The sequence below is a fragment of the Amaranthus tricolor genome, chromosome 17, assembly GCF_026212465.1.
Source record: "Amaranthus tricolor cultivar Red isolate AtriRed21 chromosome 17, ASM2621246v1, whole genome shotgun sequence".
Lineage (NCBI taxonomy): Eukaryota > Viridiplantae > Streptophyta > Magnoliopsida > Caryophyllales > Amaranthaceae > Amaranthus > Amaranthus tricolor.
The window spans coordinates 9988374-10000870 of NC_080063.1; the positions used below are offsets into that span (position 1 = coordinate 9988374).

Consider the following 12497-nt stretch of genomic DNA (forward strand, 5'->3'; position numbering starts at 1 on the left):
CTGGTAAGGTCCTGGGTTCGATTCTCACCTAGCCCTCCCTTTCCCTCAGCCTACCCTTTAATTCAAAAAAAAAAAAAAAAATCTAGTCTTTGATATATTCATCTTCTAAGTTACCGGGAATGATAAAGTTTCTAACATTTATTTGGCAAATGTTTATTCCATTAAATTCATTGATTATACTGTTTAACATTGCATGGTTGATTCTTAAACTATTCCTTCCATTGAGCTGCTTTATATTTCAAATGCTAGCAAATTATTCACTTGTACTTCATTGTCAAACTGACAGTCAAATATATACAGTCAACGTTGTTGACAAAAAGTACATTGCTATTGCAAATAGAGACCTAAAATTGACCCATAATCCTCAGTGTTTTAAGATTTTCTTTTTTTTTTTAGTTCATTTCTAAGCAAATATTACATCATAAAATGTTGGTTAAAGTCCGATGAGATAGTAAGATTAATTGAAACTATAAAGGTTTAAACTTTAAAATGAATCAAAGAGGGTGGCAGCAGATCATTTTGGTCCAATGATAATGTGCTTTCTTGCAACTTTATCTACAAAGTATTTATAAGGGACTTTTTTTATGTAATTTTATTTGGAATCCTATTTCCCCAAAGCAAGTTACGCTTTCGCGTGTAAGCTATGTTGAGAACTTAAAACTAACGACATGCTGAAGGTCTGCACCCATCTGTTTCTTTATTATATTCTGCCTATTGTTTGTGTATTCTGTTTTTCTTGTGGTTTGGTACGTGCCTCTCATTTTTGCTACAAGTTGATTTCCTTTTGCGGGACCAGCTTCAGGTATATTGCTGAGTCTTAGAGCCATTTTTGAGTATTTTAAGCCAAAATCCAGGGCACAAGGTTTTGCGGTAGTCATTCTATTATGTTATTTCGTGGGTGATTTGATCGAGGACTGTTGAAGTAAATGGTGACTTGAGTGCACCAAATCAAGTCTCTGCATTGATGTGTGCATAGAGATGTGGAATTTGTGACACACCCAAATCTTTGAAACCTGCATACAACAAAATGAGTGCACAAGACCGAATACGAAAGAAAGAAACACACACAAACACGAATTCAAGCACTTTTAAACTCCTGAATGCCTTCTCTTTATTTGATTTCTTGACTAACTATTACAATGTGTTATTTGTCTTTATATAGACTTGTGCAAGGACACCTCAGCATATCAACTAACCAACAAAACAGAAAACATTTACAACCAAATATTTTCCCACTTAAACATAGGAAAGCAGCCTACCCAGACCCCCCCCTACTGTCCAGATCTGTCTACTGTTCAGCTTCTGTCTCCTCCCCTGCCTCCCTTGTCTTCCCTCTTCATCGTCTCTGATATGTCTTGAGTAAAGGTACCACTTTAAGTGTGACTTAAAGTGGTGTTCATGGAGGAATTTAAGTATGACTTAAACATAAGAATTATGGAGCATGATGAATGAGATTAATGAGGAAGTGCAATAGTTTTTTGATTCTGTACGAGGTGCCTTGAACAAGGCACTTAAAGAATGAACATGCCTAAACGAGCAGCAAGATAAGAAGGATCCACAAAGTGCTGGATGAGCAGGAACGAGCAGCTGATATGCTCGAACGAGCACTTAATGCAGAGGAAGTCAGAAGTTGTTGCTTGCTGAAATGTATGCTAAGATCGATAAGGTTCGAAGTACGTTGATGAACAATAATAAATTTCAATGACTTAACAATGTTTGAAAGAAAATAAAATGCAAAACTGACAATAACTCTTACTTGGATGCCTCGTTCAAGGCAATAACTCTTACTTGGATACCTCGTTCAAGGCATCTTTAACTAGTACATGAAACTGTTGCAATTCCTTCATAACTCCGTTCATCAAGCATCATAATTCATCATGTTTAAGTTACATATTCAATTCCCTCATTACTTCATGAATTAAACATAAACTTAAACACCATCATAATCATCTACATTCAACACCATATTAAGTCATCATCTTAATCACCCATTTTAATACTCATAGGATTTCATCCCACAATTTGCTCATGAATGCACAAATCAATTGATGCACTGAAGTCACCATTAATCTCAACACGGGGCTGCTCGTTCGTTTCTGTCAGAAGCCCTTGGATTCTGTTTCTGAACGTTTCTTGGTCTTCAATAGCATTAGTGTCGTATTATTTTGTGGCTCTTCGTATTTAACTCATCAAGGTAATTAGCTCTATAAATAGAGAGGTTATATGCTGATGTGTAATCATCAAACACAAACCCCTTAGCCTAAACACATAGCCTATAATCTCTTACTCTCAATTGTAATTCTTTGTTGTAAGAGTTCTTGAACTCCATTTTTCTAGTATAAACAAAAAAACTACACACCTCCGAGGACGTAGCCTACATTGGGTGAACCTCGTAAATACATGTTTTCATTGTTTGCATTGTTGATTTCCTTCAAACATTGTCATTTTCATTGAAATTATGATTTGTTCATCAAATTACTTCATACTTTCGATCTTGTGATATTAGAGTTTGAGAATTGTTTCTTAGACTTAATCTAGCTCTCATTAAAGGGACGAATGGTCAAACATTCCAAAATTTCTTAGATGGGTGATACATTTGGTCCTCTATTAGTTTGATGCTTATAAAGCTCTCTTAGAATTTCTGTTAGGTCTTAGTTGTAATATGGGGTTCGACCGTGCTAGTCTGCAGCTGTACTTGATAGTTTCTAGAAGAATTTGTGGTCTAGTTGTGATAATCAGCCGCAGTGAGCCAGAGTTAGGGTTTTTTTTCTCAGCTCAGCTCATAACACTATAATGAGCTCCATCATTTTTTTGTCTGCTGCCTGCTGTACTTCAATAGTTTCTAGAAGGCTGATGTTGATCAACTTCTGGATTGTTTTATCTCATGTTCATTATGTGCTTATATATTTGGAGCATCAGAATTTCATGTCTTTGCTTTGTTGTGTTCTGTTTGGTATTTGTAAATATGAGTGTAAATTAATGTGCTCCTGGTGATTTTCAATCCTGGTAGGTTGATATTGTGAGATGCTTTAATGATGCAGAAGGTCCACAGTGGAAGCATTCTATGTTTGGCAATCCAAATGATCCTGAAACATTCAGGTCTGTGACAGTTTGGTGGCAACCAAATAATTATTTATCTGTTAAATTAAAGTATTAATTATCCAAAATTTACTCACTTCTGCAATAACCAGCTCTATTATCCCATTGTATAACCACAAGTACCTGATACTCTGGAATAAATATGTCAATTTTGATTCTTTTGCAGGAGAAGATGTCAAATTGCTGAAACACTTGCAGAGAAAAACTTTGGCTTAGCTTTTCAAGTTGTCAATGAATTTGATCTTCCTGGTAGCCTTTTTATCTGCTCTCATTGATTAAAAGCATATTGCTTTTATTTTTTTTGGTTGAGCTTCTAATGTGAGGTTTTAATTCTACCTCTTAAAGCTGTGGATATATATGCTGCGGTTGCTGCATCACTCGCAGAAAGGAAAAAGGGTAACCAGTTGAATGAGTTCTTAAGGAACATCAAGGGGACCATTCATGACGATGAGTGGGATGAGGTATTTCTTTTGAATTACACTGCTTCAAGATCAATGACTTGATTATAGTGCCTGTTATCTTATCAAAAAAATTGAGTGTGCGTTTCTTGCTCTTTTCTAAACCTTGATGTAGAATATCTTCATTTTGAAATCTAAAAATTACCCAAAATAATCCAATTTTTCATTGATTTCATTAAAATAATCCCTACTTTTGATTAAACATAAATAATCTCATCTATAGGGGATGCTTGCTAAGAATGCACTACTATTTTTCATAATAAATCTAAAAAGTAAATACAAAATTAAAATATAAAAAAATTGAAAAATTTTTAAAAATCAAAAAGAGAAATCAATTTAGTTTATTTTATTTTTTTAACTTTTAATTCTTAATATTTTTGGTTTTTTTTTCTTTTTTTGGTAGCATCTACTTGCAAAAACTAGTCACCATTTGGGTAATAATATTCCTGCGTAAGTGATCCTAAATTTGGGATTATTCATGTTCAATCAAAAGTTGAGAATATTGTAGGAAAATCAGTAAAAGGTTGGATTATTCTAGGTAATTTCTTTTGAAACCAATGTTAGAAGATGTAGGCCTCTAGAACGGTGGACAAGAGCTTATAGAAGTTGGAACTTCAAGATTGACATTAGTTTCTTTTTCTACTTTTGAACTTTGTATTGAGTAATCTTGGATCAGTATCTGAGTTTATTCACTATGTTAATGAGTAATTCATTTCCGGTTTAGTATTTTGTCCAATCGTTTGGGAAATCCCAAAAGTTTGGAAACTAATTCCACCTATTTTCACGACATATTTAACATGGCATAGATAAGGAATTTGAAATCCTAGCCAAAATTATATCATTTTCTAGTTCTATCAACCGCATCTTTTTTGCTCTCCTTATTTAACAATCTCTCTTTGCCATCCTACAAAATCATCTTTTTATAATTTTAAGTCGTCATTGTGTTTTTTATTTCTCTTCTCTTACCTCTCATTATTGAACTTTTCTTCCCTCCCTATTGTTTCCCCAATTCTTCACACTTTCGTCTCTTTTTCTACATCCTAACAGTGTTTGTGAATCAATTACTATTTTTAATCTTTCGTCGCAATATGTGCTCCTTCAACATTCCGATAAACTAACTTTAATAAATCAATTACTATTTGTTGTTGTAGCTAAATTGTTAATTTTTTTCGTTTTAGAAATCAACAAATTGAAAATTAAATTTTGGAACTCCTAATTCTTATGGAATTTGCGAGTAGATTCAAAACAGGGATTTGAGTTTCCAAAATTTAAATCATGGAGCTGAAATTGATTAACCGCATTGGGGTAATGGAATGTTATAGTTGAAATCGATTGCATGATAGATTGTCAATGATTAATTTGCCGTTGGTCCTACACAAATAGGTCCAACAAAGAAGATTTTGTCCACATAAAATTGATGGGTTTCCATTCTGAAAACCAATTGTTAAGATGGAGTAGTCAACTAGATTATACATTGTTCATACTTTCTACTTCTTCTATGTCAAATGAGTAGTTTTCTAATAGGTGAAAACATAATATAATAAGCTGGATCAAACGACCTGTGTTATTTTATTCTTAATGAACAACAATTGGCATAAGGAAATTATTCGTTATGTTTTTTTTATAGCTAACCCCATCTCTTACGATTGATTTCCTTGGCATTGTTGTTGATTTTTTATTTGATCTTTTCATCCCATGAATAAAAGTACGAACTAAACGCCATTTCAAACAAGATAGAATTCTGACCTGTTACTTAGTTAGAACTTGTCAACTAGCACAGAGATCTGATAGAATTAGACCTGTCAGGCTGTCACCTTTTAAGAGCTTTTAAAGCAGCAAGGTGATCTTGGATCCTAAAATTGGTATCTACAAAATTTTGTATGCACGGTTATTGCTGTTCATATCAATTGGTTCTGAAATAAATCAAGTGGATTGGATTGATTACGTTGGATTCTTCACAAGTTAGAACTTGTCAACATGCTCTTGATTATGTATGCTGAATGTGTAAGATAGATACCTTGTTATCAGACTTCTGATGATTACCTATTTATTATGCAATCATTGCTTTATTAATCGGGGGTATCTGGTTGCCATTGTTCTCGTTCATTTAATATCTGTCTTTTAAGTTTTTACTATTTGATTTTTAACTAAATAGTGCTTAAACTTTATGGTGCTTCAGGTTTTGGGGGCTGCTATAAGTGTCTACGCAAACAAACACAAGGAACGTCCTGATCGTCTAATAGACATGTTGATTAGTACCCACAGGTAATGAACCATGAGCTTCATGTTTGTTACATCTGATGTATGTAACGGTGTATTGGCTACAAGCTTCACACTTTTTTCTAATGATTGTGTGGTATCGGATATGATCCTTTTACCCAATGGCTCTGTCCTCGTATAATTGTATGCTGTGCTAAACAAATCACAATATGGACCCTTAGTCAACTCAAAATCTAAGTGATGTTTGTAAATGTTAGTTCAAGATCTCTTTTAAATGATGCCTACCTGATTCAAGATGTGTATACAGTAGAAAAGGCCAAAAGGCTCTTGGTCTTCAAAATTTTTTTATTGTTTACTGTAGCATGTTTCTGTTAATGATGTGTTGTGCTAAACAAATCATAATATGGACCCTTAGTCAACTCAAAATCTAAGTGATGCTTGTAAATGCTAGTTCAAGATCTCTTTTAAATGATGCCTACCTGATTCAAGATGTGTATACAGTAGAAAAGGCCAAAGGGCTCTTGGTCTTCAACATTTTTTTATTGTTTACTGTAGCATGTTTCGGTTAACGATGTGTTGTGATTCAAAAGAGCTTGTTCCTCTATCACGATAATGGTATATAGATTCAAGAAGATATATAGATACCTTAATGTGGGCGGTTCTCATTTTTTTCTTGGTACTTGAGCTGTTGAACGATGCATAAAGGTGGCATTCGATAAATAACAATTTCATTATTTGATTGAAACCCGCATAATTGACGAGACTCTAGCAATGTATGAAGGTGGCGTGTAAAATGAAGAGACTTTCTATCGAAATGCGTGTAATGAGATATGTTTGTAAATAAGTGGCGGATTTTTAAATTGGTGCTGCAGTTTTAGGTTTTTACCCAAAGCATCCAGAGTCATTTCTTTTATTCTTAACAATCTTGGTGTTGCCAGAGTGTTTATATAGTTGTTCACTGCAAATTTAAATTTGGAGTTCTTTTGTTATAGGAACAGTAAAGGAATGTGAAACCTTCTATGGGTAAGGTTTTGCAGTATCCATTTGGATTTTGAAATGCAGTTTTCCTTCCTTTTTGAGGGAGCAGAAGTATTTTCTTTCGTAGCTTTCATCTACGCCAATCAGTCTCAACTCAAGAATAACTAGAAACTTTGTTTTCTTTTGGTATCAGATCATTAAATATGGACTTTGTCTATGCAGGAAAGTGTTGGCATGTGTTGTCTGTGGTCGTCTAAAAAGTGCCTTCCAAATTGCCTCTAGAAGTGGTAGTGTTGCTGATGTTCAATATGTGGCACATCAGGTTTAATTTTCTCGAAAGCCTATTTTATCTGATAAAGCATCACTTACTTTGACATGTGTCTTGTCATTCTGCAAGCCATATCTAAATACACTTTTCATCCAACATGCTATTACATCTGCGGACAATGTGCCTAGCAAATGACTTACATTTTCTTGTTAGTTTACATGTATAGATTCTGGGTTTCCTCTTTCTAAGGTTACAGCTCTGAAAATCGGACTGCCTCCAAGCCCACCTAGGAGGGAGCCAATATAGTGGCATCAGTGTAATGTGGAGAAAACCGAACATTTTACTATTCTAATTTGTGCATCTTTTGGTCTGTACTAAAATGACTCTCTCCTAGGTATAACTTATTAGGAGCACATGATAAATGGAAAAGAATAGAGAAGAATACATATAGAAGTTTAATAGAATTGATCTTCTTAGTTGCAGCCATGGTGTAAAAGTGTGGTCGCAATCGTGAACATGGCCGCGATTGCTGGTTGCAAGAATGGAAACAATGCGGTTATCACGCAACCGATCATGATTTTATTATATTTTTGAAATATAACTTTCATGTATAAATTGAAAGAATTTAGAATTAAAATTTATCTATTTACATAAACACCTTAGTATTTTCTTAATGACATTAAAACTCTAGAATGCTAGGAGTAGTAGTGAAGTATTGTACTTCCTAAATTGTAAATTATAATAATCCCATTAATACTCTAGAATGCGGTTATCCTTCAAGGTATGCCCATTCATCCATCAAAACATTCTCATTTTCTTTATTTTCGTCTTTCTTCTGCGATCCTTTCTAAAAGTCTAACATTTTGATCCATAATATAGTAGGTCTGATCTTATGTCGTTAAATAAAACTTGTCTTTTAACTTTAAGGGCACACCTCGTTCACTTCAGTGACCGCTCTCTATTGTTGCCGTTCACTTAATTCTATTAGTCACATCTTATTGATTGTCCCACATGGAGCAATTTCTTCAGCTCAAGTGTCTTGTTATCTTTTTTGTGCTAACGTTACGCTCCAAATACTTTATCTTGCTTGGACTTAATTTGAAACCTTGACTCTAACTCTTATCTCCATCGTTCTAAGTTAGCATTTACCCCTCACCCCCGCTTGGTCTCATCTACCAAAACAATGCCATTAGCTAACAACATGCACTAAGGCAAATCTCATTGTATTGATCGAGTTATCTTATCTAGGACCGCTACACAACGAAAGGGGATTAAGGCTGAGCCTTGATAAAAATCAATTGAGTTTGGAAAACCCTTTGTTGCCCCTCCACGTGTCTTAACATTCGTCTTTACTTCCCAATATATATCTTGTTAGTATTTAACTTAAATTAGTATTCCTTGAAACACATGTTAAATCCATTAAATAATATATAATAATATCATAATCAACACACCATGTTTATATGGGACAAGCTTTGACAGCCCGGTCCGGTCCAGCCCGGTCCGGTCCAACCCGGTCCGTTTTCATCACTAAAATTTATTGTAATCCCCATTGATCAATTTACAATGATTAAATTATCATTTAAAATAATTTAATTGTAGAAATGTTAATATCCCCATTGGCATTGGCATTTATTATAATTAAATTATCCATCAATTACGCTATTTACAAAGGCCTGTTTTTGACCCTTATTAAGTCTTTTTATGGCCCACTTCATTTAAATTATAGTAGAGCTCGTTCATCCACTTCTTTTCTCCCAACAATAAGCGATTAGCAGTTAACATGCAGAGTTTATTTTTTGTGTCAGATTGCTTATATAAATTACTACTTATCTAAAGAAACATTAAATTTTGGCCAAATTTAAATTTGACTGTCAAACGACAATTTGACATTTCTAAGTTTTGTATATTCACCCTATTTATTGATGGCAACTGAACATAAATTTACTAATTAAACGGTGTATATTTACTAATTGCTAAACTTTCGTTTATAGGATATTGATTTTGTTGATTCTGGCTTTTTTGAACCGGCTTAATATAAAGTCGAACGTGCTAGTAGTTGTACTTGCTCAAATTTTTTATCAAACAAATTAACATTATCCTACACATTTGCGCAGGCTCTACATGCTAATGCGTTGCCAGTTCTTGACATGTGCAAACAATGGCTGGCTCAGTATATGTAATTCTTCTGGGTTGATCAAACTAGATGGAAATGGCAAGTGTCTTGATCATCCGTTTGCCGATTTCCATTTGTAACTTAACCTTACAAGAAAGGTGATATTTGGCGGCTGGCGCTATATCCTTGATGAGAACAAATGCCTTACAGCTCATTGTGGATGATATTCTTTCAGTTAAAACTTTGATCGGCATGCTTTATTTCAACACAAGACAGACTTTGGAATATTCACAAATTTGATTGGCATGTCTTCTGGAAGCAGCAGGCCTCTGCATTTTGTTCTAGTCACTACAAATTACAGCATTACAAACAACAGGTTTGTATAAATACAAGAGCATAATAAAGCAATTTTGTATAGAACACTTTGAGCTTGTACATAATCAGCCGTGAGACTAGTACCTTTTGAGGCCTATACATAGGTACAAATAAGAGTAAAATACTATTGGCATGTACTTTTTTGTTGGCAGCCAGAAAGAGAGGTTGCCCAAATGTTTTATTAGATTCTCATTAAATGTAACATTGAGGGCGTATCTAAAGGAACAGACGAATAAGTATGATACAAATTTGCCTTGTTAGTGAAAACTGACAATTTTGACCGTTGATCCTTGCATTTGTGCTAAAAAAAAAGGGCATTGTAGTGTTGTATTATTCTCTTATAGACGACTACATTAAATGAGAAGCTGTAGAAGCTGGAAAAAAATAATTACGGCAATAGTTAAGTTCCAAACATGGTTTCATCTTATTGGTTCAAGGATTGACTAAATCTGATAGAAACTAGAATTGCTATGAACATACAGTGAAATTATTAACTACTTCTGTATATTAATTATCATATACACAATCTTAATGTATAGTTTCAATTTCTTACAGAGTTCGTGATCCCAAACTATCAGCAGCTCCGCCAATTATATTATATATATCAATATCCATATTACTATGTTGCACTTGCGAATTCACATCAGTACTCGGAGCCACTTTCCAGAAACATCCTGTTGCATGCAAAAATCAAGTTTATGTAATCTTGTACTGATTTAGTAATAACACTTGCACAACCTACCACTTCCTTTACTTTTTTATGTGGTTTTACATTCCCCTAATAAATGGAAAATTTTCAGGAAGTACTCATGACACATTTATACAAAATCTAATCTTCAATAAAGCAAAAGTTTGATGCTAGGATCCTTACTGTTTGTTGTCTGCAATGTTGAGCACATCTAAAACAGCATATGCAGCTTTCTGAAAACATTCCTTCTCCTGCTCAATGGCCTTCCTCCTCTCCATGGCAGATTGTTTGCACCTCTCCATTTCTTCAGTTACTTCTGCAGATTGTACATCGATTTCTCTGTACAAGTAATAATTGTACATTAATATGGGTATACTTTGTAGCAACGACTTTCATATTGCAGCTAAACAAAAGAATGATATTTTAACACTGTCATCCGACTTTTTTTTCATAGTTCCTATGCGATTATGAATTTACTTAATCGTATTAAGCAGGTCTTCCATTGTTCCTTGTACTTGCTGGGAAAGATCTGCATCGGAAATAAAAGTTCAATTTTAGGACCTCAACATGAAAGTAATCAGAAAAGTTGGGTATTGCTAATTTAAATGAAAGTAAAAAGCATAATCTAGAGTGCAAAGTGTAGGAAAGTTTGGATTATCCTAGTTTACATTGATGATATTTTGTTACCTAGTTTACATTGATGATATGAGATAACTATTAGCGTGATTTTAGTAGGCAATCTTTGTCTGCTTAAAATAAACATTCTCGCACTTGTATAAATATTGGATGTAATTCTTCAAGTCATTGAACTCTCAACAGTCAACATGGTTATTTGTTTCTTCTACATAATATTGACCTTAATTTTTAGATTATTGGAAGTTTTTCGGTCCTTTAAATATTTCTTCACTATTTGTTTTTCTAAATTTGTCATTCCTTATAAATTGATTGTTATCAACATGTACTTCTTTTCATACTAAGTAAATATAATTATCCTATTACATTTAATATTCTATAAAACTCGTGGAGGTCGAAAGAGAATCAATTCGCAGTGACAACTTTTACGGTCCCTTAGAGCAATAACAAGTTCAAATTCTCCGGCAAATGAATCTCAGGAAATCAAGTATTGTACTAGCTCAAATTGCGCTTCAAAAATAGCAATTAGGAGAAAACTGTAATATGTAATAATTTCAATTTTAATCAAGAGGAAATTTTTTTTGAATTTTTGAGCGAATTTGAGATTTTATTCAACGTACTACGTAGATGATCGACGAAGCAACTTGAAGAAAAGCAAGTATACAAATATAAAACAGTAAAGCTATTGTTCTAGCATGATATCAAAGTATTCAAGACATATTGATTTGGCAGCGAAAGAAACTAGATATTGATTCAAAATTTGAAACAGGACTTGGCGAAATTAATCAAGATTAAAATATCTAGATAAATTCGGACACTAACTAGCTAAATTTGCAGTTGAAAAAGGAAAAAATGTCGAAATTACAGAGAAATAGTTGATTATATTAATTTGAATTTTAGATTATAACATAAACAAGATCATCAAATTGCGAATAAATTAACGATCGCAAAGATAAAAACAAATTTAAACAATTCCAACAAGATGAAAATCTCAAGATTCTTCCTCGAAAAAACGATTTGATAGCACGCAAACAATTTATTGGAGCAAAACACTTCTACAAGAACAAATTGTAGTTTGAAAAAATAGTGCGATACATAAAATCCTAAATCAAATGTAGAAGCTCAAACTGAAAATTCAAACAGATTAACAGAGTAAGAAAACGAGAAAAATAACCGTAAAGAACAGAAGCGAATTGAGAATCGAATTCTAAAGTTTGATTTCCTTGCGGTGATGTAGCTACAATTGCTTGTTCTGAGGATGCCATTGTTGATGAGTGTCTGAGTGATCAACAGAGAGAGAAAATGGACTAGTTGTGTTCAGAGGTAAAAAAAAAGCAGGGAAATTTTGAATCTTTGTATCGAATCGTCTATTTTATACGCTCAGCAGAAGCCCAACGTTGTTGCTCGGCCCAATATATTATCAAGGGACATTTGAAAATCAGCTCATCTTGCTGAGTGAGAAAATTTGAAATAATTGAGATTATTTATCTACTTAATTCCAAATATAAGATTCGGGAAAACTTATGTCCCAAAATAGGCTTCCGTACGTCTAACCCTAGCCTCGGCTAAGTCGCTGTTACTAATAGCGAATTAGGGGAAAAAAAAATTAAAAAGTAAAAAGTCGCTGTTACTAATAGTGACTATCAGGTTTTTAATTTTCCA

General features: G+C 33.7%; 2 protein-coding genes across 5 annotated transcripts in view; one reads left to right on the plus strand and one right to left on the minus strand.

Moving 5' to 3' along the window:
• The window catches only part of LOC130803870 (uncharacterized), a 48960-nt gene extending 39157 nt beyond the window's left edge, over window positions 1-9803 (plus strand). For 3 of the 4 annotated variants that reach the window (XM_057668083.1, XM_057668084.1, XM_057668087.1), the window contains 6 exons: window positions 3011-3099; window positions 3266-3348; window positions 3445-3560; window positions 5737-5822; window positions 6978-7077; window positions 9141-9803. In XM_057668083.1, coding sequence (XP_057524066.1) covers window positions 3011-3099; window positions 3266-3348; window positions 3445-3560; window positions 5737-5822; window positions 6978-7077; window positions 9141-9206 — 540 coding nt within the window. In that variant the 3' untranslated portion in view covers window positions 9207-9803. Of the gene's footprint in view, window positions 1-3010; window positions 3100-3265; window positions 3349-3444; window positions 3561-5736; window positions 5823-6977; window positions 7078-9140 lie in introns of those variants that run through there. The other variant, XM_057668086.1, reaches the window with a different exon arrangement.
• A 265-nt stretch (window positions 9804-10068) lies between these two features.
• LOC130803871 (uncharacterized) lies at window positions 10069-12164 on the minus strand. Its single transcript, XM_057668088.1, has 4 exons — window positions 12010-12164; window positions 10680-10731; window positions 10386-10541; window positions 10069-10188 (listed from the first exon to the last, which is right to left on the minus strand). Exons 1-4 carry the CDS (start codon window positions 12098-12100, stop codon window positions 10158-10160), a joined length of 330 nt encoding a protein of 109 aa, XP_057524071.1. The 5' UTR covers window positions 12101-12164; the 3' UTR covers window positions 10069-10157.
• Between the last annotated feature and the right edge of the window lie 333 nt (window positions 12165-12497).

Coding starts and splice junctions, on each gene's coding strand:
- LOC130803871 (XM_057668088.1), bottom strand. CDS start 12,100: ATGGCATCCTCAGAACAAGCAATTGTAGCTACATCACCGCAAGGAAAT. Junction 10,732..12,009: donor ATTCGCTTCTGTTCTTTACG/GTTATTTTTCTC, acceptor TTTCCGATGCAG/ATCTTTCCCAGCAAGTACAA. Junction 10,189..10,385: donor AACATTGCAGACAACAAACA/GTAAGGATCCTA, acceptor TGCATGCAACAG/GATGTTTCTGGAAAGTGGCT.